Source organism: Osmerus mordax, chromosome 6 (genome assembly GCF_038355195.1).
Source record: "Osmerus mordax isolate fOsmMor3 chromosome 6, fOsmMor3.pri, whole genome shotgun sequence".
In the NCBI taxonomy this organism is placed as follows: domain Eukaryota; kingdom Metazoa; phylum Chordata; class Actinopteri; order Osmeriformes; family Osmeridae; genus Osmerus; species Osmerus mordax.
The window spans coordinates 4,347,484-4,372,783 of record NC_090055.1 but is presented as its reverse complement, the minus strand read 5'-3'; the positions used below and the strand labels follow the sequence as shown (position 1 = coordinate 4,372,783).

Below are 25,300 nucleotides of genomic sequence, written 5' to 3'. Positions count from 1 at the left end.
TACACTGTAAACCCTTCAGAGACTCTTTCTGTGTGTTTTTGTGTATGTGTGTGTGGGTGTGTTTAAGTGCAGTAAGGGAGAAAGAACAGTGAGGTCATTGAGTTTGCTCCTTCCATCCATTGCTTGGACAGTAATATCAGAGATGGTGTCCATGGCAACAGCACCTTCTCCCTCTGAGGCTGTTTCAATGACAACACCGGTAGCTAAACAGAGGCGGCAAGGACAGACACAGGAAGAGAGAGAGAGAAAAAGAGAGAGTGACAGAGACAATCGAAATAAAAAAAAGTGTTTGGATGTAGATAAAGTGAGAGTAAGGCGTAGAGAATATTTTGTAAGGTCAGACGACTTCATTTAATCAATAAATATTGGATACTGACCCAACATATTGAAGTGCATAGTTTTGTCCACTGTATTGACAGCTTGTCCACTTTAATTCTTGTCAAATGCACAGCAATATTATCTTTAAAGAGTGACAGCTAATGCAGTATTGGCTGTTGGGTAATGCTGATGTTGTTCAGGAGCAGACAATTCAGACAAGCAGTAAAGATGATGACATGGTTAACATGTTACATAATATTTTAGCCATAGTATCTTGATTTTAAGAGTTCAAAGGGTAATTCAAGAGTTTAACACTATTACTATTATGTAACATTGTTACATAACAATTAAACTTTTGAATTACTTTTTCTTTTGATCTCTTAAAATCAAGACGCTTTGTATAAAAAGGGTTGTAATTCTGACATAGTTCATGCTTTATGAATTCAACCTGAAATTTAAGCTTATAGTGAACACTTTTACCTCAAAGTCATTGTTCAATTTCAAAGCTAATATGTACTGAGTTAAAAACAGTAGAAGTGTGGCTATGTGTGTGTGTAAGTGGGAAAAAATGAGACAGAAAAACAGGTAAGTGATACCTGAGCTGTTGTGACTTGTTAATTCCATTTGACAAAGCTCTAAATAAAAAAAAATGTCATGATGGGGGTTTAAATGCTTGACTCTCCCTGTAAGGGGGTAAATGGACCAGACCATACTCCATCCAATAGGAGGCCAGAATGAGCAGTGACCTCTTTCAGTGTTCACACTTTGCAGCTCAACAAAAGGTTATGACCGATTAGGCCTCCTTTGCAACACAGTTTGTATGACAGATGACATGTGAAAGTGTGAGAGTGAGTATGCGTGGGAACTTCACAGATGGAATGAATGTGTGTATATACATTATTATACACTATATGTATAGGCACATAGTGTATGTATGTTATAGTACTATGGTGTTTGTGCATTTGTTTATTTATGTGTAAAGACAAGAAGGAGCATTTCAAGCAGTAATAGGCTATGCAAAAGGAAAGAGACTTTATAAGGGAAGAAGATAGTTTAGGAAAACACAGGAACAGAGGTCATGTTAAAAAGGTTTATTTCAACAACTGTCTGAATTTTTCAGTTTGAAGTCTGTTTTCCCAAAAAAGTACAAAATAAAACAAGTACATCAAAGGATTAGAAATCACATCAATGAAAACAAAGACACATTGTGTTGTTTCTTTTATATCAATCCAAGCAATTTTTTTCATATATTTATACATACTCACTTAATTAGTCTGACAAACATTGAAACCTCTCAGTAGCTTTTATCTTTTTTACAATGATGTTTAACTTCTTTTTGTATTCCTTATGATTTTTTCTTTTTACAAAATACACCAATGCAGGCAGGGGAGTGTATGTGAATATGTGTGTGAGTGTGTGTCCATGTGTATATGTGTGTGTGTGTGTGTGTGTGTGTGTGAGTGAGATTACATGTCAGCGTGAGTATGTGTGTGTGCGGGTGAGGGAGTAAGAGGGGAATAGAGTGACAGCAACAAAGGGGTGGGGCTGCGAGGCAGGGGCGTGAGTGGACATTAGGGAATCGCTAGGCGGTGGCAGGAAGGGGATAGGAGCTTTAAGCTGGGGATTGTGTTCTTTTTTGCTGTGGCCGGGGCCAATCTGTGGCAGTGTTGCCGTTTGAAGACGGTAGTTTTGTGGTAGGTTGGTTTGTTGGACCAGTTGGCATGGTGGACGGGATGAAGAGCGGAACCGAGCTCTACCTCTCCTCGACTACGCTTCCTGTTTTTACATCATGTTATTCTGCAGCGAGTTAACCTCCGAGGAGTTCTCCTCGCCCAGGACCTTGTGGTTCTCATGTTTGGGGGTCAGGGAGTTGTGGATGTTCAGGGACTCGTCCTCCTTAGGCGGGGCCTTCACAGGGTCCTCCAGCTTGTTCTGGGCATTGGGATCATCCTAGGAGGGGGAGGGTTGGGGGGTAGAAAAGTTACAGTTAGACCCCCCCAGAGTGCCACCATCCCCTAGAAGACCATCCCCCCCATTTACTTCTGTCCTCAACTCATGCTCATCAATGTCTTCTTATTGAAGACTGATCTGTCTGAACCCTGCACAGTCCCAAAATGTCCACTGTGGAACCTTCTAAAACATTCACTGCACTAAATTAACCATCCAATCATCACCCGTGCCACACTTCAAAGAACCATGTGTGTATACATCTTAGATGTTTGTAATGTAATTGCTTGCGACTTTTGTCACAATAATAAATGCTTATTTATCTTCCATATGTAATGTATTTACTATCGTAGATGCACCATAGGTATAGATGATAGATAGACTGTCCATTTGTAGAAAAATATGTATCAGCTATCCCTTTCAATATGCTCAATGTACACTGTAACCAAAAGTGGGCAGTTGCTTTGGCTACACAATTGTTATGGGCATAATCAGTATGCAGAATTTGCACATTTGTTTGACTGACTGGTCATCTGGGTGACTGAAGAGCACCCCACCCCCATCCCCTTCACAGCCCACCCAACAAAACAAGTACCCATCCAGGCATTCTGGGAAGCACATGCATAAAAGCCCTCTGGCACATGCATTATTGTAAACCCCCCCATCCCAATTTATATCACTCATACAGTCCCCCCCCCCCCCTTCAACCCATCCTATTGTGAATGAAAACAATGAAACATGTTTTCAATCCACTCTCGCGTTATCACATACCAACATATTGTCTGTGGAACCACCATCATACATACCCTAACTGCTAGAGGATTAAAAAACAATGCATTAAGAGACAACTCTGATTCATTTCAGTTCCTTGGGTTTTCGTTAATGTCAGAAGGAGGCATTGAATGGCCATTTTGTTGTATTTTTTCTTGGCTGGTTATCATCAGGTTATTATTGATGTTGCATGGCATCATTGAACCAACTGTTGAGCAGTGATGGATGTGTCTGTCTGCACTACTCACTACAAACTGACTGGAACATTCCCCCCTCCATACACACAGACACAAAAAAAATAACAGAAAAACAGCAAAAGAATACAGAACACACAAACTGTTACACTAATAAAAACATACACACACACACAAATACACGTTCATTCACTTCCTACAGACTCTGAGGGTTGTGCCATTACAAACACAAACTGTAATGTTTGTTATTTCAATGGCACTTTAAAGGGGATGGTGAGAGCATTTACCCATTTGGCTGTTGGCCTAGATAGTAACTTCAGGCAGGACGTGGGGATATGTCACTTCCATGGTTACTGGGTAGGGGCCTTCTTTTCTTCCGTCAGCGTGAAACTGGAAAATGTGTGTTTTTGTTTGTTGTTGCTTTTCAGTGTATGGGGGTACGGGGTGAGAGGGACACTTGTGGGGACTTGTGGAGTGTGTTTGGAGGTTAACAGAGATATAGGGGGTGTTGAGATGAAGATGACACATGGACAATTCTTTGTATCCTTCCAGGTTAGGAGTGTTCCCGATAATGCTTAAAAGACTGATACAGTCCAAAAAAACAAGCCACCCCACAGTATATCGTGCATAATATGTATTTGTGTGCTTATTTCTGCCTGTCTTTGGTTTGTGGCCATGCCAGTGCAAATTAAAATTAAAAACTACCAGATGTCAAGGTGTGTGTGGGCACAGAACTGAACATGTATTTACCGTCTAGTGAAGGAAGGACACGAAGAGGCCAGGACGGGACATTACTGAGTCAAACAAGGTGTCACAGCAAGAGGGCCTCATTGCTCTACACTGGCAAGGCACAACACAGTATGGCTCAGCACAGCACAGCACGGCGCACTGGCCAGGAATGGACATTGAAAGGGACACAGGCACATTCCTGCTTCTCATTTCACATGTTGACATAGACAGGACATAACAGCAATACTGAAACATGTCAGAATTAGTAAGACATGCTGGTATAACCCATTTGATAGGTAAATACAGTGTATTGGTGTTAGGCTATGGTTACAATTTTCATTCAGTGAATTCCTGGAGCTGATCCGCTATTTAGGGTGTTGATTGAAAACAAATTGAAATAATGTACAGCTCCACAATTTATATTTATTTGATTTGATTCCTGGAATTGACTTACATTGGAGTTTAAATAGAGTGGAAAAAACGCAACCTATTTTGATTTTAGGAAAAGTATTAATGTTGACAGGAGATTGAGGGCATTCAGATGCAATCCATTGTGCTCAGTAGGATGGTCATTTAAATTCAGTATTCACAGAGGGTTATTTCTCTATTACTCTAAACATCTGTGTTTGTGTGCGTGTATTTATGTGTGTGTGTGGGGGGGGGGGGGGGGGGGGGGCGGGAGCGTTTTTGTATGTTACATGGTCAAATGTTTTAGGTAATCCACATGCATGTATGTGGATGTGTGTGCTTGAATGTTTATGGGTGTGTGTATTTCCCTGCTTGGATGTAGGTGTCTGCCTGCCTGCAGAGAGAGAGACAGTCTGAAAATAATTACCTGTTTTCAGACTTTCCTCTACTGCAGAGGTTTTTCTTTGGTTAGGAGCTCCACTGGGATATTGTCAGTATCCTCTTTCTGGCACATGCAAAGGTCACAAATGGCCAGCTCCTGAATGCCACTAATGATGATTATTGAACTACTACTACTCAAACATGTATTTAATTAGCATATTTAATTAACTTATTTTTTTACTGATCTTATCATAAAAGGATTTCCACTAGACCGTTTAAAATACCTAACCATTTACAAAACATTATATGAAAAATAATCTATTGCGGTACTTACAGTTTCTTGGATCATCCTTTCCTACCAAGCTATGCATCTCGATCACTTTTTATTGATTTCATCCAAGATAAACCTATTTAGTTTACTGACCATGTTGCCATGTTGGGGAATGGGAGGGAGGTGTGGATTGGTCTATTGAGTTCAGAGAGGGTGACTGACAGGTTCACAGTACAATGAGAGAGCCATTTGGGGGAGTGCAGGGGCAGGGGGCAGGGCCATTTGAGGGTGAGTTTTCTTACCTCACAGTCGGGCTCCTCTTTGGTCTTACATTCCCAGGTGTATCTGCTCATGGTTTTCTGAGGGGAGGGGGCAGGTGCAGAGGGTTATACGCCTCAAATATACATAAAATCCACAGAGTGGAGGCAGAGAGAGGGGGAGAGAGATGGAGGAGAGAGAGAGAGAGAGAGAGAGAGAGAGAGAGAGAGAGAGAGAGAGAGAGAGAGAGAGAGAGAGAGAGAGAGAGAGAGAGAGAGAGAGAAGAGAGAGAGAGAGGTGGACAGAATAGACAGAATGTGAGAGATACAGAAAGAGATAGAAACAGACCAGTGAAACCATCTGGAATCCGAGAGAGAGAGAGAGAGAGAGAGAGAGAGAGAGAGAGAGAGAGAAACATAGAGTGTAAAAGAGAGAAGACAGAGAAGACTGATAGTAGCACCCAGTAGCAAGAGAGCTTCCTGAGGTGTGAGATAATACTCCCAGCTCACCATGGCTCTACCCATATATGGATGTGGTGGACTTCCTTTAAGTAACCAGGACATTCTGTGACCATGGCTGGTCTGGTTATTTTTTATAGAATAGGCCGGAACAGGGATACAGTGGTGTTAGTTTGCCGTCGTTGGTATACCTAGTTCTTGGTTGTTCACTATAATGTTATTTTTAAATGTATTTACAGATGACTTCTACATTTGCAGTGTTGGTTAGGCATGCACAAATGTTAATATTAGTCATTTATTTTGGACTGTGGACACTGCTGGCTGTATGGCCAGGAATAAAAATTGGAACAGTATTTAACTTGTGGTGGTGGTGGATATATTCTTGGAGGCTTTCGGAATGATTTTAATGGTATTTAATAGTTACTGTGGCAATGCATTGAGGCTTATGCATATAGATTGTTGCTGTGTACCTTCATTATTTCAGTATTTAGGATAAATCTGAGGTAAATTAAGTAGCTTGAGGATATGAGTTGTCCTTATGATATAAGAAAAAAACATAAAACCATACTGTAAGTAAACCACTGGCTGTATAATTCCTTTTTTCACACACCTGAGTTAAACAAGGCCATTCTGTCTTGGTTTCACATCCATACTATTTGCTACAGATATGCTGGTAAGAAGCCTAATGTGAAAACGTATGACCTGAGCCAACACAATACAATCCAGGTCAGTCAGATAAAAGTGAAATTGGATTAGGAGAAATTACAAAAGCTACCGACAGAGTTGCTAGAGGGTGGAACCACATAATACGTAGCTAATTCACACAGAATTAGTAAAAACCTGTATCAGGACGTGTTAGTGCTGGCACCAGCTCCAGCCTCATGCTTCCATAGGAGTGGTCTTTGCTTTCACTGGAGCTCCATAGCCACCTACAGGCAGCAACCAGGCACTACATCTCAGATGTTTATCCTGATTGTGTAGCCCCACCCATTTTCTTATGGCTACATTGGCTTTACCGTTTCATTCCCTTAGTTAAAGAATCCCTTCTCTTTCTGTCCCACAAACCTATCTATTCAAATTCAGGATAAACGAGTGAAACGGACATACATTTATATATATATCAAAGCAAAGCAGTGGGGGCGCATGTAAGCTATAGAGCAGGCATGCAATGACATACCGATGCACAGGTAGTCGGAGGGAGATCAGATCAGGGAAGAAGGAGATGGGGGAGGTGGGTTACAGGGAGGGGCTTCTGGTTGCTCCAATGTCTTGTTTTTAGTCTTTTATTGAAGATGTTATGAGTGTGTGTGTGCGTTTATGTACCAATGACACCTTCAAATGGAATCAATAGTTAATAAACAACAGAACTCAATAACCCACAAAATCTGGATACTTTACAGGCAGCTTGCAGCCTTGGTAACAGCCAGCGATGCCTCAGTAATGGTGTGTGTGATGTGTGTAAAGGTGCGTATTTTATTGCTCAGTATGTCTATATTTCAGTTTGTCTGTCCGTCCTCCTGCTTTTTTCAGGGTTCACACCTGCTCCAAAATGAGAGCGAACACCAATTCACCCTTGTCTGCAACCCTCCTTTTTTGACCCCCAATGGGAAGAGACACTCATGCCCATGCGGAGGGGAAGGGGTAGAGAAGGGGTGAGAGAGAGACTAGAACCACGTTACCTGACAGATAATGTTATCATAGTAAGCCAAAGCACGGGCATGAGGGACGTTAGGAGGGGTGTCGCACAGTTTCCTTACATTTGGGTGGGAGCCCTCAGCGATGGTAGACAAGGAGAAATTATCATTGTGCTGCTCCGATGGAGGCCGGTACTTACTGCTGGGAATGGAAGGAGAGGACAAAAGAAAGAGAGAGGTGGAGGGGTGAAGGATGAAGAATAGGGGTGGCCGAGGCAGAGTAAAGAAGAAAGGAGAGAGAAAAGTGAAGTTGGGTAAGAGAAAGGTGACATGGGGTTGAGAGCAGGTTTTGGAGAAAAAAAGTAGAATGACAAGCAGATGGGAGAAATGGAAAGGACAAAAGGATAAAGAACAAGGGAAAGTGACATGTCGAGGATGATTGACAGAAGAGGAACAGAGGAGATACAGAACATATGAGATAGGTCACAACAAGAAACAGGACAACGGCACGTTTGTAGGAGAAGGGAGGATGAAAGTAGAAGGGGAAAAAAGCAAGAGGAACATTAGAGCAATTACAGTACAGACCAACAGACATTTGGACAAACAGAAATACTGAGTATAGCCACGGATAAAAGCAACAACAAAATGCATCTCATATCCATCTTTTAGTAATAGTAGTGACTTAACTTTTTCCCCACATTTACAACTTAGTCAATTAGTGCAACAACAGACACCTCTGAAGGACAAAGCCCCCCCAAATCTCACCCAACCTATCAAAACCTTTTATTATATACCGTGTACCATTTCCCTTTTCTCAAACCCTTCATCTTCCTCCATCTTTCTAACCCCCACTCTCCCCACACACATACAGTTTTCTCATTCCATCCTATCCATAGTTAAAGAACCTCTGAATCTCTTAAACTCGTCAGTGGTGCCCATTCTCTTTGATCCTGATACAGCTCCAGGATTAAAATTTCATAAGCAGTGTGACAGGCCAATCAAAGATGCAATAATGATTAGGGGAGATGATAGGAATAGAGCAGCTGCCCATTAGCTCAGCACCAAAGTGCTTGGCTACTGAAGCCCTGTGCATGGGTGTGGAATTATTCAGTTACAAAATGATTGTGTGTGTCTGTCCAGTGTATAATGTAGTGTGCTGACATCTGTACATTTGAATGTGTTTTCCAATGTGAAATGTGTTCCTGTTACATACTGTATATACTTAGATATAAAAGAGTGAAAGAGATTTAAAAAAAAGATATATATAGAGAGAGGGCGTGAGGATTAAGAAGTATGGTTTCTAAGTCACGGCACAGAGGCGTGACTCAGTAACAGTCTGGACCTCTGGCAGAACTCTCACCCTGTCCCTTCTTAAGATTTATGGACATCCCTTCATCCCTCTGTATCTCCCTCTCCCTCTCCCTACCCTAACCCTACCCCTACCCCTACCCCTAAACCCTTGTATTTCTCACCCTAACCCTATCCCTAAACCCTTGTATTTCTCTCTCCCTAATTCTGAATTTCTGTCATTGTCAAGGATGCAGACACCATCTTGACTGTGGCAAACACATTGTGCTTTCCACTACAATCACCCACAACCGAAGGAGGAGTGGGAGACTCATGTATTCATGAGTCTGGTTAGCAGTGCCCAACACATACTACATGTGACATGCAACACATTCACTTATACACACACATAAACACACACACACACACACACAAACACGGTCCCTCATAAGCACACTCACATGAAAACACACACACACTAACGCTCTATTCAGTGTGTCACGCTGAGTTTTTCTCTCTGCAAAAGCTCTTTCCTATTCCTGCCGTCTCCCTCCTCCTCCCCCTTTTTTGATCTCCCGTCGCTTGCACACTTGGTCCCCTTTCTGTCTTGCCTCCCCTTCCCTCTTCTACCCCTTTGTTTCATCCTGCCGTCTCTTACTCCTCCGCTGTATGCCCTTCCTCCTCCTCTTAAATTTTTTGGACAATCACTTGATAGGGTGTGTAGTCTTTCCTCTTCTATGCTGTACATGCATACACCTCAGGTCGCACAGCTGTATGTAGGTCAACCCCGCCCCCCCCTCCCTCCCTCCTCCCTCCCTCCCGCCCGGCCTTGTTTCTCTCTATCCCCTCTTTTCTCCCCTCCCTGCATCCCTACTACTCTCCCCTCACCCCCGCTCCAGATCGCTCTGCCCTACTTTCAGCTGGAGCTGAAGCAGCAATGACATCACCCTTTTGCAGCAAGCGCATTAGCGCAACATCAACCGAGAGCGCCATTTTTCTTCACCATCTTCCTTATAATCTTTACCAAAGCAAGTCTGACACTATCATCCCCGACTGAGAATAATGGTTAGTTGTAGTTAACGGATTATGGATGCAGTCTGCATTAGCATTCACACGCTCACCCACTGCACTCATACATGGCTGCACTGTTGCTAGGCAAAGCGCTATGCAGGGGCAAAGCCACAGCAGCAGCATCTCTGTATACCACACACCATTCATTTTCTCCACCTCTCCTTCCTTTTCAATATATACTCAATCCATCCCTGGTTCTCTTTGCATTTTCATTTTTTTCTGTTTCCTCTCTCATCTATCTTGTTGTCTTGTTTTCCATCCGCTTGCACACTGTCAGCTCCCTTTCTCTTTTAGACTACCTCCTCCTTCTTTTCTGCATTCCTTCATTGTCTCCCCAGCTCATTTAATTTCCTCCCCCAGTCTGTCCTGATGCTCGCCTCGTCTCTTTGCCACCCATCCCCCCTTCCTCAATCCAATCCAGTTCCCCATTTCACTCTCATTCTCTCTATCCTGTATCTCTCTTTCTCTCCCTGGTTGTCAGTCCACTTGCTACCTCAACTTGAACTATCTTGGATTCTTCAGCTTGACCCTTTTTGCTTTCTCAATCTCTTTAATTCCATTACGATCCTCAGTTTTCATTTTCTATCTATACACCTGATTCCCCCCATCGACTAAGGTTTCATATAGAATCATGGTTGGTAGCAGTGGCTGCTGTTTCCATATAAAATTATTTATTCAAATGAATCTGCAGCCTGAACGGTATTGAAAGGCAAGGTCACCCAGGTATCCGTTGAGAGTTAGTATTTGCTTTAAGTGCTTTGTGAGATTATGACAGTTAAACCATCAAAAAGATTCTGGACACCAACTCAGCAGACACACAGCCATTGTCTGACATCACAGTGTGGTGTATTACTGTGTACTTTACATAGTCGATTACATTTACGATTAATATCTTTATTCAATGTTTAATTGAAAATTAAATGTTTGTTGTTGTTGTTTCTTATGCTACATAGTGCCATATCTGTTCATCCTACATATTTTAAGCCAAACTAAATCAAAGTTTTTATTTTAATGTTTATATAGGTTCTCATCAAACCACTCACACATCTTGGTTACACAAATGCTGTAACTCTAGTGTGATTTCAGAGATTATTTAAACAGTTTTATAGAAGCAATTGGTTTGCTCTTAACCCAATCTGACTCCTCAAACATAACAATATAATATCCAGAAAACACAACTAAGAACATTACACATGTGAAATTGTGGTAATTGTTAAATAACATAAAATGGAAAGTGCTTCACCAACAGTATATAATCGAACCTAGTTTCCCCCTCTGTTCTGTGTGTGTACTTTCTTATTCATGTATTGCTTTTCTTTCCAGATTAAATTGACCTGGTGCATTATATTTCCTCCTCTGAAACCTCACATATACCTTACATGTTTTACCCCTTTCCTGATCTTCCCTAAGACAGGCTGGCCTATCTTATCCACTCCCCTCTGCTCACTCACCTGCGTTTGCGCAGCTTGTTGTTCTCGGTCTTAAGCACATGGAGCTTCTTGGCAAAGCAGACAATGATCATGAAGAGCAACAGAACCATGAGGGCTGATGCCCCGATGGCCAGACACATCACCTGGAACTCCGTGACCACAGACTCGCAGCGTGCCCCCTTGTGCCAGATGTAGTCCTGCACGTTACACCTGGGGACAGATGTGAGGTTGGAGACATGAACAAGGTGAAAGGAGAGGACATTTTGTTAGTTGTGCGATCGCTGACAAAAGGTATTGACAGACAGTACATCCTCAAAGAAAAATACAGTTAATGGAGATGTGTGTGTAGTAGTTGAAGATTTATATATAGTATATGTGTGCACTTGTTTGTGAGTGATTGTGTCATAAAGACACTAAAACACCTCAATGTACTCATTTAAAGACTTTGCCCAGTCAGATGATTTGAATGATACCTTAAATCTAAATTAATTTGCTCGAAAATCTCAGGAATGTTTTTTTCTGCATATCCTAAATCTATGAAATATGGGTCTGAAAACTGAAAATACGGAGTGGGGTTTTTGAAAGGGTTTCCAAACTAGACTTCAGACGTGAACGTCTGCTGAGCTTTGTAGGTTATGCAGAGTGGAAACGTCAACTCTCCGTTGGAACCAGCATTCAAGACCTGCATCGTATAGTTGTCAGGCTTTAAGCATGGCTTCATATGGAGGATAATGCCATCACCCTGTCTGAAAATAAAACAAGAAGAAGACAAAGAGCCAAGGGCTGTTTTCCATCAATAAACTCACAGTCACATACACCCACATACAAACTCACGCAATCAAACACACACATGTGCAAACACACATTTTTGTCGCCATCTGAGTTCCAGACTCTCTTTGCTCCAGTTTGGCAGCGTGCAATGTCCGCCTGGAGACAAAATTGAGAGAGGCAGATGGCTTTGTCTGCTGACTCTGGCATCTAAATCCTTAAATCTATTTCACCGCTTAACAAGACTGGGGCCCTATTAACAAAATCGATCTTACTGTTTAACATTAATTTAACAACAGGGTGGGAATGTGCTGTCATACATAATTTCTTCACAAGATCCAAATAATATCAATAGTATTTAGCAAATTGTTTGAAAAAGCAGAAATGTCACATACGCATGCAGACAAGAGTGAGACCCAGAAACACACACAGATGAATACAGATGAATGTAAATGTGCTATAATAAATGGAGGTGTGGACCTTTCACGTTTACATTTTCAATGCGAGTCAGCAATGGGTGTGACAGACTCTTGGTCTTTCACCCTGCTTCCTGTATCCTGTCTATTTCGTGCCCAGGCTGAGCATGCCCGACAAGGGGCTCTGGGACAGGACCAAGGACCATACTCCATTAGGAGAAGGTGTGCCCAGACTACTGATGATGGCAAAGGGGTAAAAGGAAAAGAGTGGATAAGACATTTACAAAGGGACTTCAATGTGCTCTCCTTGAAAAGTGATCCCTATGTGTGTCAGTACAAAGAGGAGTTTTATGGAAGGCAGAGGGAGCCAGGGAGGGATAAAGGGAGGGAGAGACACACAAGGGTAGAGGATAAGGATGTCTGGTTGCCATGGTGACCCAGCTGAGCAGCACAAAAAGCAGATGCAGATGCAGTGCTGACATGACATTCCATCACATGTACACACACACACACACACACGCGCACACACAAATCTCTCGACATTGGTGTTCATGCTCCGTCTTTGGCGATTTTATTACACCAACTGTCTCAAGACGTGTCTCTGTCAGTGTTTCTGTCTCCCTCTCTCTCTGGTATGTAAAATGTCTTCCCATTTCACTTACATTTGACCGCTCCTTCTCTCTCTTCCCTCTCTTTCTTTCTATTTCTCTCTCTCCCCAGCTCCACTAAAAAGCCCATCCCCACAGGGCCTATTTTCAAAACATTATCATTGGTTAAGTCACTGAGGTTCACCACAAACCTCCAGTAAAATCTTTAACTTATCAAATGGCAGAATTACCAGGGAACCTAAGCTCCATCACCAATACCCTCAATATTTACCTGATTAAGCCTGCAAAGTTTTTGGAGACACCAAATCTGTGAGAATCCTAAAGATATTCCACTTAAAGTTGGCAGAGTCAGAGGGAGCACAGAAGGAGCTGCCCCCTACTGGAAGGACCCCCTATAGCGCTCTGCAGGACTGATGAGGAGGGTTAGGGTGGTGGAGTAGTATTAAGAGGTTTGACCCTTGTGTAATAGCGAGGGTAAGTGGATTTAGGGGCAAGGGTAAATGGGCAGGGTTAATGGGTTGATGGAGTGTTGGAGGATATTTATGTGAATAGGGTAACAAGGACGTGGGTGATGGGGCAAAGGGGGGAAGGGGGTGTCAGGGTAAGGGTGAGGTTTAGGGAGGGGGTGGTGAGAATTGATGAAAGGGGTCAGAAGTGGGAGTGGGGGATTCTGTGAGGTGGTTGTGTGTGTTGTTGTCTGTTTATTCTTTCCTTTTCTATAACATGTCCATGGCTACACAAGGCTGCTGCTGGGTGTTCATACCTCTCTCTAATTATATCAAGCTGCAACACACACAGAAACACAGTAAATGTGACCTGGCTCTGTTTCCATACTGGCAGGCTGGGTAAGTTCTGACTCATTCTCACACTCTCTCAGTTTCACCATTTCTTTCCGTGTTTTTTCCTTCTCTTTTCCTCCACTCCACCCTCCTCTTGTCTCTGTTAAACTCCTCTATATATTTTATTTCAGACTGTTGTCCTAAATCCTCCAGCTGTAATGGGAATGATTAAGGATGTTAGTGTTTTCAGGTCAGATTCATCACTGAAATAAGAGATATTGCAGGTCAATGTAGAAAGATAGAATTATTTACATTAACCACTTAGAGACAGCATTCCTGACACAGATACAAAGATGTCTTGGAGATCATGCCATAATGTTTAGCAGCCAGAATGTCCAGAACACAGCCCCTTCCTATTTTCATATAAATCTCGTTTCAGATTGGTTCTTTTTAATATTGTTACACTACACTAAAACCCTGATAAACTAAATAACATAAACACATATATATACAGTATACACTGTCAGTATTCGTTTCAATCACAACAAGTCCATCTTGTTCTGCAGGACAAGCAGCACTTTTAGGAGAGTGTTTTAAACTGAGGGCAAAGCCCTTCACATTCACCCTGCTGTAATTGAATTGGGCTGGAGCCTCTGTCTGCCACAAAACACACACACACACACACAAATTGGAATCCAGCTGTCCCAGAGCCCCATTGACCCATATTGCCTCTGTGCCCAGAAGTCAAACTGGACTTGGACTGTACATACACTCTGAATACGATTGACTCACACTAAGGAAACTGCCTTTCCATGTATCTACAGCTCAATGACGTATAAATTCATATGGGTACAGTGGTATTGCTCTCAGCTTCCCCAACACTCTGGCATGTTGATCACCACCACAGATCACCACTCTTTACTGCCCACACAGACTAATGATGATTGGAGGCTAGAAGGATGAGGAGAGGTAACACTATAAAGTCATGATTAGGACCTTGTGTATGACATTCTGCACCATATGTAGTGGGAATGAGATATGGCTATGCCATAAAGTAACAGTCATGGAGATGGAGCTTATAACAAAAGCAAGACAGGGAACAGTTTGTGTGTGTGTGTGTGTGTGTGTGTGTGTGTGTGTGTGTGTGTGTGTGTGTGTGTGTGTGTGTGTGTGTGTGTGTGTGTGTGTGTGGGCTGGTTGGCTGAATATTGATTTTCAATGTATAATTTTCAATATGTGTTTGAGTTGTGATTTAAAAAATCACAATTTACCAGAAAATGCTGCTGTATTGGGTGTTGCTGGGCAAAGATGGGGCTTGAAGGTTCAAAATAGAGTGTAGAAACAGGACTTGAGTACTAAAGACTGGTTATGACTGGTTTAGATATGTCCATTTTGCAGAAGTCTCTCCTTTATCTCAGAGTCATATATCTCATCCTCAAACGAGCTTCCTCGAGCCTTTGTTACACTGTCTGACCTATAAAAAGGGCATCTGCTGAGCCTCAGAGAAATGTCAGAAAATCGTTGAGTGTATGTCTTTGTTTGCAAGCATCTATAAAAACACATTGTGATCTTCAATCATTTGGTCTTAGTTTCACCGTTGTACCTGAATGTACCAGGTAGTGTTCTTTCCACCACAGAGTGAGCGCACCCATCTGTGTGTGAGTGTTCCTGCCCCACAGATAATTACGTTGGCATGGCAACCTTTTCTGTAGGATATGTCTGCGCCAGCTCACTTCCCATCATCTTCATCTGTGCCAGTCAGAAGAGCAATGACCAACCAGAGACTAACTGCCGTATATACATAATCCATGCAGATGTTCGGTAATGTGGGTCATCTCCCTCTTGACTGGTAATTTTTATGTATTGGAGAAAAGAAACATTTTGGCATATATCTGCATAACAAGCTTGATTTCTCAATAGGTTTTTATACCATTGTTAAATTGATGAGATAAGGATCAATTTGTGCGTATCATTTATTTATTAGGCTTCATTATGTTTCAACTGCTAATTAAAAATGGATTCAAACTGTAAAAGGGGTCTCTAAAAGCATAAGTGTTGCTGCCTGTAACATCTCTTCCCCCATTGGATGTCATAGCTTTTACCCATGTTAAAACTGTCCCTTTTCATTCCTTGTCATGGTAACCTTTGTCAAGATGTGTCCACTACATACATGCAATTTGAGAAACCATGTGAGCAAAGTGTGGTTGTGGATTGAATCTGGACTGTCTAAATGTATTGAATTCAATTGAACAAAAAAGTATATAAATGCACCTGATCTTCAGTCTCTACCTACATGCATTACTACCATTCGGAACTTTAGTCATCTGTACCTTGATTAACTATTAGTGATGAGGTCTGTGCACCCATAAAACTGGACAGTATAGCCTTCAAGTGTAGGCAGAAGCACACTACTCACATGGTGTATACAAATATATATATTTTAAGTATGGTTATGTTTGTTGGTCAAAAACTGTGTGTGTGTGTGTGCGTGCATATGTGGTTCATGTCATTGCATGACTCATAACTCTTACTGCTCCAGAACGAATTGCTCACAATGACCTGGCAAAACATAGGAAGTTTCCTCATGAAGTTGCCTTGTAAATATTCCAGGAACACATGGGATTCTATTCCACATGGGAATAAATTGCTCCACATGTGGTCACTTGATCTTAACATGCCGTAAATTTGAAAAACTGAGATCTGAAACCGTTGCTCCTGTTGCTAGTCTTACATAAAATATTAAAGGGTGTATTTTGCATTTTTCAGAAGGTGGCAGAAGAAAAACATCATGAATGTATGTGTCATAAGTAAGGTTTTTGAGGTGTGTGTGTGTGTGTGTGTGTGTCTGTGTGTGTGACAACACCTACCTGCAGAAGACTCCCATGCCTTCCAGCAAGTAACACTGACCCCCGTTGAAGCAATAGCTCGGAGCCAAGGTGTCGCACGGTGAGCGGCAGGTACCGTTCTGCTTCACATAGCCCACGCGGCAGCCACCTACTCCGTCCGAGCCGTCCACTGACTGGACTGCAGGGCGACCAGGGGCAGAGGCACCCCCGCTCAGAAGAGCCTCATCTGGAGTTAAGGAGCCAGAGCTGGGGTCCCTTGGCTTGGAGCGGGATGGAGTGCCGGCAGAGAGCCTCAGATCTTCGTCGCCATCGTAGGTGTCAGTAGTAGTGCTGTAGGAGTATTCATCAGCTGTGGGCGAGACGCCGTCTTCGTAGGGTGTGAGGTAGTCATAGTTGTCAGGCATAGCCCATGAGGTGGAATCCCCACCCTGCAGCTCATGGGCTAGCGGAGATGGAGATGGAGAGGGAAGGTCCAGGGCGCGGCCTCGGGAGGCATGGTCGAAGAAGTCCACGGTCAGGACGTCTGGGTGTGCGGGGTTGCCGGCAGACGAGTGTGGGGCAGAAGTGGTGGTGAAGCGGTCCAGTTCAAGGACGCGGTCCAGGTCCTTGGCATTGAGCCAGGGAACCTCAGCTTGCGGGACATGTTCTTCTTCTTCCTCCTCCTCTTCTCCCTCATTCTCCTGGCCACGAGTGTTGCCGGGCAACAGGAGCTCTGTCTCAGCCGAATCTGGGCTTATTTGTGGTGGGGCTGCCACACCTTCCTCCACAGTTGGCTCCACCCCTTCTCCCAGCATGCCACTACCCTGCTCCTGCTCCCCGGCCCGAGGGGTACGGCCTGCCCTCTGGGTCACAGGGAAAACGGGACTAGCCGGGCCGCTGGTGCCTGCTGCCTCTACAACATTGTTGATTTTGGCCACCTCCTCCATTATCAGGGATGTCATATTTGATGTGGTGTCAAACTCTGTGGCATTTACCCCCACAGCATTCCCTGCAAACACATAGGAAACATGTATGATGGACCTGCTCATGTCAAAACCACATACAGTCTTCGGTCATCAGATCCAAATTGACACCTAAACAGAAACCTGTACTACTCACATGAAGGCACAGCATGTCACTGATGGGTCCTAATAGCAAAACAGTTGTCAAACTAATATTTTGTGCTTAAATAAACTACCAACAGTGAACCAATCAAGTTCAATCCCACTTTCTGTGGTATATGGCACCAACACATGTGGAACTCAAAGTCAACAGTGCCAGTAAATGATCTAACAGGCAGTGACTATTTTCAGGGAGTTTTCAAACATGCTCTGGTGCGGTCATCACCCTAATGCTAAACTACACAAACAAATTAAACTAAAACGGGACTAGACATTGATCTATCCTACGGTCAATTACTTCATCAAAGTGTGTGCTTGTGATTCCTTTAAAAAGCTGCTTTGGCAGTCTCCCTGAGTCTACTTGGATTAAGTGTAATAATTTACTAATGTACTTGAATGGCAAGGATCTGGGATTAAGGATTAGGGGGTTGGGATTTAGGTCCAGGGGGGTTCTCAATGGGGAGAGGTAGCGATCTGGATGATAGATGGGGACCGTCTTAACCAGAGCCTGATAAGGTGGAACTTATTTTAGAGAAATTAAAGGTCAGAAAATTTACTTAAGTACATTTCTGATTAAAAGTAGGAACATCTCACTGTCATTGTAATTCCCAAGACTGATATCTCAATGCTATAACAATGTCTTCTATGTAATCGAAACACTGAGATTTGAGATGTTTTTACATTATGAGAAACTAAAACCATCATTGTGTCAATACTAAATACCATTACAATCTTGCTTACGTCTTAGCTGAATAATTATGTCATTGATGAGGTGATGTCTGGAATTCTAAGAAAAACATTCACACTCTCACAATATAAACCCAAATGATATGTGCAACACTGTTTGTTTCATATTCTTATCATTAGCAATATGTATCATTTTAATAAATATCTTGCCATAGGTAGTTTAGGTGACGTCACATGAATAGAGGGGAGATTGACAGGTTGAAGCAGGCAAAGTCACCAAAACTGGGTCTTTTTAAGAGCAGGGTGAATTTGAGGCTAATCCATAGAGCAGGGAGTATCAAGCTGAGCCAGCCAACTTCTTCCAAAACTACACTCTAACAAGCTTACAGACAACTTTACTGTGCTGTGAATGGTATACACACACAAACACACACACGATGATACCCATCCCATCACTCACATGCACACAGACAATCCCAACAGCTCTTTAACATAGAAAGACAAGAGACATGAAAATGCACACGCACACCTACAAAAACAAACACGCTCACACATCCCAGATTTAGCAATCAAGCATTCCACAATCAATCATTCCCTCATTAAGTGACAGATTCTCTGGCAAACAGGCTTGGGTGCCTGTGGTTGAGCTCCCCTGGGTAGCTTCCTCATCAGACAGACAGCTCCTACACTAATGAGACACTTTAAACACAGTATCAAATGTTGTCTAACAATCACGCTGAAAGAATTGCATGTCTGTAGCTAAACGCTTACAAAATAACTAGAGTGAAGAAAGCCTTAGAAGGTCAAACATTTACCTCAGGGAATTGCTTTCAGTTTCCTTCCAAAATAAAAGGAAAAAGAGCAGGAAAAGGAAACTCTTCGGGAGAACACAATTTTCAAAGGAATCTTTCACTCTTATGGAAACACAGGTACACACAAACACACACTTGGGGGAATGCAAATGCTGTTCTTGAGGACAGCTAGATCTTGGAGGCAGTAGTATATCTGTTCGCCAGAGTGCTTCACTGCTTTTCTGAAGTGAGTTTCAATTAACAATGTCTCCTTTTCACCATAAACCTTGTTAGCCTAATTTGATTAACAGGAAGTTGATGGGCTGCTGATTGAGGTGCGTGTTTACAACTGACCTGTTTAATAGAGAAACGTCTAAAAAAGTGAACCAGCAGATTTTTCTCTCACGAGCACACAGCTCATTATCACAGTGTCCTATCATCTGACCAGATGCACAAATAGAGGCTTTTGATTCAATAAGGGTAATTGAAGTAATCCTCTCAGTTATAGGCATAAAGACATCTGCAAAGAGTAAAAAAGGGACTGCCAAAATGTGTTTTCTTTAATATGGAACTAGAAGGAATGGACATTTTGCTTTGAGCCATCATTTTTTTAAGTCACTTTAAGAAAAGAAAATATTTCTGTTAATTGATCTGGTCTTCTAGCCTGGCTACAGTGGGAATCTGTAGGCATTGCCATACCGTGACCAGGTCAAGTCTGGTGGTATCTGTGTTTTGATGTGATCTAAGCCCTGGACTTTTTGGGGCCCTAACCCACTGCCATCATCACCAGGACTGTCAACTCTTTGTCCTCTGTCCCTATCTCAGTAGGTCAGACGGTGTTACGTAAGAGAGCCCCTTAACTCCAAGGACGAGGTGGTGGGGGTTTTGTGTCTGTGTTTTTTTTGTGTTGGGAGAGAGGGGGGGGGGATGTTTAGTTAATTGGGGTAGCTAGCAGCCCCCGTGGTGGCAAGTGTGGGTGGCGGTAATAAGAAGTGTTCAGTGTTGCCAGGGACAACAATTGGCTAGCTAGCATTGGCTAGCCGCCGGGCCCTCGCTTTTGTTCCCTGATTACTATAGGATGCGGTTAGAGGCGTCCAAATGAGACTGGAGATTTTGACTGGATGTGACAGACAGTAAAGAGGATGAAGATTGGTTCGACAGGTTTGCCGCCGTTCGCGTCCCCCCCCAGACGTAGTCTGCTGACCCAGACTGGAAATAAAGGTCGCAAGTCCGGAGTTGAAATGGGTCGATATTGAGACAAAACGCAACCCAACTGGTTTCAACTGCAAGTAAGGTTGCGTCACTACATCCTTCATTAGTACCGCTACCTCAAATGAGGTGGAGGGGGGATTTTTACATTTGAACAATACTCATTTGCGTTTATTTAGATTGAGATACCAATCAAGTCCCAAGTCACCCCCAATACAAACATACGCAAGGCCACCATGAATATTACATGAGCAATTTTTTATCTTCGCTCAATACCACTCATCAATATCTATGTAAGTAGAAATGCATAAGTCTGCATTCAGCTTTAATTGAATAGCTCTGCATTGATTTCCACCTCTCTCTCTCTCGTTCTCTCAGTCACTCTCTCTCCTACTCTTTTTCTCTCTCCCGCTCTCCCTCATCCTTCGATCACACAAATCCTTTCATTTCTGCACTCAACAGGTGGCAGGCTGGAGGAGGGATGTGTTGCCATGGGAACAGACTCACCCTCACTGTGCAGTGCGTTGAGCAACGTTCAAAAAAGATCTGCATCACAAGCCACCACAAACACAATACATGCACTAGCACAGCAACGCAATATAGTACAGTACACAGTGTATAATACAGTGCGACCAAGAATGTATTCGCTTCTTAGTCGTGAAGACCGGTGTGTGTTTTTTGTGCTCTATTTTAGGTTAAACAGTTTGTAGATTTTAGGTATGTTTGCTTTCAGTATGTGTTTGGGTGTATTTGTGTGTTTGCATGTGTTCGTGTGAATGTTTGTGTGCTTACTTGTACGGGAATGAGGTTGGTCTATGTGTGTGTGTGGTAATTGCACCATGATGTGGCAGTGTCTATGCATACACACACAACCTATTTACCTCCCCCCTTAGTCCAGATTGTTTTAAGTAATTAGACTGTTTAAAAACCCCAGGTGGGGGAAAAGAAGGGTGGGGGTTGATTCGATTAACTCCAAGCTTCTCAAAGGCATCCCAAATGACGGAGTAGATCACACAGGCCAAATTAATGCAGCCATCTGTAATCTTTTTATGTGATACGTCTTTCTTTCTCTTTCTTTCTTTAGAAGGCTATACTGTGGTGGATCTCTCTAACAGGGGGGGGTGTGATGCTAATATGACATGATTCAACAAAGGAAACATAGAAATGCAGTCTCAGTGATGTAATATGGGAGGGAGTCGGGTGGCTGAGCGGTGAGGGAGTCGGGCTAGTAATCTGAAGGTTGCCAGTTCGATTCCCGACCGTGCATAATGACGTTGTGTCCTTGGGCAAGGCACTTCACATTTACATTTAGTCATTTAGCAGACGCTCTTATCCAGAGCGACTTACAGTAAGTACAGGGACATTCCCCTGAGGCAAGTAGGGTGAAGTGCCTTGCCCAAGGACACAACATCAGTTGGCATGACCGGAAATCGAACTGGCAACCTTCGAATTACTAGCCCGATTCCCTCACCGCTCACCCTACTTGCCTCAGGTGGAATGTCCCCGTACTTACTGTAAGTCGCTCTGGATAAGAGCGTCTGCTAAATGACTAAATGTAAATGTAATATGCATGCAGAGCACTGTTTGCTCTAGAGGAGAAGACAAGACATGTGCCGATATCAGTGTGGGTGCTTGGAGATAAATATGAACTCAATGACACAACAGGAGTAGGCACAGGCACAGGCACGAGCGCAGGTGCAGATGCTGGAAAACACAAAATAGACACACACATGCAGAACACAAAAAGGCACATTAGTGCAAAAATACACACATTTTACACATCCTGCTTTTACATTTCTTTGTATAAGAAATTTAAAATGTGTTCCTATTTCATTAAGCAAGCACTGCAGCACATTCCGCAGATGTACGAACACACGCCCACCAAGGTTGTGCTAAAAGGTTTACAGACACACACACAGACTTCCAAAGAACTGGCCAGGTCAAGAGAAACATATGCAAATATGGTATTTTCATGCAAGGCGCCGGCCTGCCCATCGGGAGCAACTTGGGGTTTAGAGTCTTGCTCAAAGATACTTTGGCAAATGACCTAGGAGGAGTCGGGGATCGAACCTCCAACCTTGCGATTAACAGACAACCCTCTCTACCCCTTGAGCCACAGCCGCCCCTTTATCTCTTAATGGTGACAGCCTCCTATGTAGTGTTTAAATATTAGTCAATATTCCCATATTGATTTTTAGTCTTTACCACTTTTAGCTATCCCATATGTCTTTATAAACATAAGACGGACAACATCTCTGTTATTATGCAAAATTCTAAAAGTGTTTTTTTCCAAAACTGCTATAAAAAGGCTAGGGGATTTGGCTTGAAGATTAACACACTGCACATCAAAGATAATCTGTCAGCAGCAGATGTGTGTCAGCAGGCCAGAGAGGAGAGAGGGAGAGAGAAAGAGACAGAGGCAGACTGCTCGCTGGGGGGACAACACATAAATCCTAGAGATGTATGTGGATGAGCCTTGACCACCATTACCTTCTCCATCACCCACTCTGCCCCTCCCCCCTATAAACCAAGATGGGGGAAGGGAGAGTCAATCTCCTGGTTTTACAGTCTACATGTACCAAGGGAATGAATATCGAAAATGGCGACAAAGAGATATTTCAAAATGTAATCCCTAATGCATTATTTTTAAATGTATTTTGTTATTTTGTTAGAGCTCCCTCTGTGTTCACTGCATGTATTCACAGATGTAGAGTAGGGTGCCCATGCCACAGTCTGTCAGTGATGCGAAGAACTCGAGGGGGCGAGGGAGGGGTCTGGTTGAATTTGATTTAACACCTCAGAAGAAGAATCTCTGATACACTAGCGCTTAAAATGGTCAACCTCGTTCAATATTCAACAAGATCAAATTCAGCATTTGAAAATGTTGCATTTGGACATTTTGAAGCCAATTACGCGTATGGTGTATAACGAAGGCTTTCGTGCGTTTTCCTGTTGTAGCATGAGAAAGAAAGGGCCCTCTTTTTACCGGTTCGACAGCAGCGCACTAAATAGACTGCTCGTCGACAGTGGCGCAAAATCTCCAGTGGTTGAAGGACATACTGTTTAACTGTCACTCATGGACTGGTATCGTGTAGCCTGTCGCGCATCCCTAAGACACCAGGATAGGCCTACTCCATGTCCTACCTTGGACGTCGTCCATCCAGTATCTAAGCTGGTGTGATGATCAAATGTATAAGGGTAATGATCTGGCCACCAATTCGTGCTTGTGCATATGAGATAGGCTATATTAACGCCATAATGGAATGTTTATTCTAACTATTTTCATACTAATAATATGGCCTAACTGTTTAGATGTAGAACAATGTGGATGCAACTGTGATTTTTGTTGTAGACATTGCTGAAACAACGAATCTTCGGTGTGAGATTGAGGCTTTTCGTATTGCATAAAGCCTAGTTGTTGTGTATCAGAATGTCCGTTCAGATTGGTTCATGAATTATTTAACAGGGACCCCGACCGTAATCCTGTCTTTGTGTCGACCGTCTCCATCATTGCCATAGTGACAGAAGTAGCCTCAAGGGAGCGACTTTACTGCATCGGCTCGCCACAATTACCCAGTAACACCGAAATGAGAGTGGGTCAATGTTGAGAGCAAAATTATGCCACACAGCTCCCCCAAATCAAATTTGGACACTTAATTTGGAGCCTTATTTCTTGGCGTCAAACCGACGCTAAAAAGTAGATAATCCAAGAACCTAAAACTGAACACCAACATGGCAAAAATATTGCATTGTGCGTTGCGGAAAGATATATTAATAAAAAGTGCTTTCTGACACTATTCTGACAACAGCTAAAGTCGTCTGTAACCTACATAAAAGCACCGCGAACGAGCCCTTTTGTTGTGGAGTGTTTCAATAGTCTTACATTATCTGTTTTAAGTCATGTTAGGCTAGAGTATTAACAAAAGCAGATCTTTTTTTATTAAAAAGAACGAATTGTAGGCAGATTTCTTACCATCTACTAGCGGAATGAAATGTAGAACCAAGACGCATGACAGCATCAGTAGCCTCGAGCATCCCGTGCAAAACCTAGTCTCCTTTCCGTGCATGTTTGTGTGTAATAATACAGCTAAAATCAGATGAAGATCCCTCAGCAAATTAAGTCTTCAAAGTGGGAAATAATCCAAATATAAAGAATCGCTTGATCCCTTATCCACGTTTAGACTCCAGTCTCCCTGCGCTTCTCCATAGTCGCTTCGTCTTCAGTCGTCTGCTAGTTTAGCCTACTTCTAACCCGTCTTCAATTAACCACAGTTCAGTCGTTTACGGTTTCATTGCCACCGAGTAACAATCAGAGAAACACCTCGCACGTTTAAAGATGGACGTTCGGTATAGCAGCTGGATCGAACGCGAGCAGACGTCGTTTTTTTTTTTTTTTTTTTGAGAGGAAGGTCACTAGCATGTAGAGCGATTGAGAACGCTCCTAGAATGTGATGCGATCAGTACCGTTCTCATCTGAGAAGAGAAGAGGATGCATGCCTACCCCCTCACACCGCCCCCTCCTCTCTCCTCTTCTCAAAGCTTTTTCCTTTTCAATAATTAGTCAATTTAGACGGTTGAATCTTGCAATTGCCCACTGTGTCTGGGTGATTAATGTAATAATAATTAAAACAAATATTACATGACACAAAACTGCCACAAGGCTGTCTTTTCAAACGGTGTGTGTGTGTGCGCGCGCGCGTGCGGAGGCGTTAAATGGCGACAATTTTCCAATGATAAGATGGATGCCTTCAGAGTCTGCGAAAAGTTGTAACACAGTTAGGCCTATTAAATGCTGTAAGCTGAGGTCTTGTCATGGCAAACTGAGGAACGGTGTCCAGATAACCGTACAACTCAACAGTGTCTAATGTTAAATGCTGTAGTAAAAAAAAAAAAAGTGATTTTGGTCATGCTGTGATGGAACCAACAAAAGGAAAGAGGG

The 25,300-nt window shown here is 42.8% G+C and overlaps 1 protein-coding gene across 1 annotated transcript; it reads right to left on the bottom strand.

Annotated features, from left to right (window-relative positions):
* Positions 1-1,538: 1,538 nt before the first annotated feature.
* cspg5a (chondroitin sulfate proteoglycan 5a) lies at positions 1,539-24,534 on the bottom strand. Its single transcript, XM_067238501.1, has 6 exons — positions 24,335-24,534; positions 16,596-17,562; positions 11,179-11,367; positions 7,415-7,571; positions 5,322-5,378; positions 1,539-2,268 (listed from the first exon to the last, which is right to left on the bottom strand). Exons 1-6 carry the CDS (start codon positions 24,426-24,428, stop codon positions 2,101-2,103), a joined length of 1,632 nt encoding a protein of 543 aa, XP_067094602.1. The 5' UTR covers positions 24,429-24,534; the 3' UTR covers positions 1,539-2,100.
* Between the last annotated feature and the right edge of the window lie 766 nt (positions 24,535-25,300).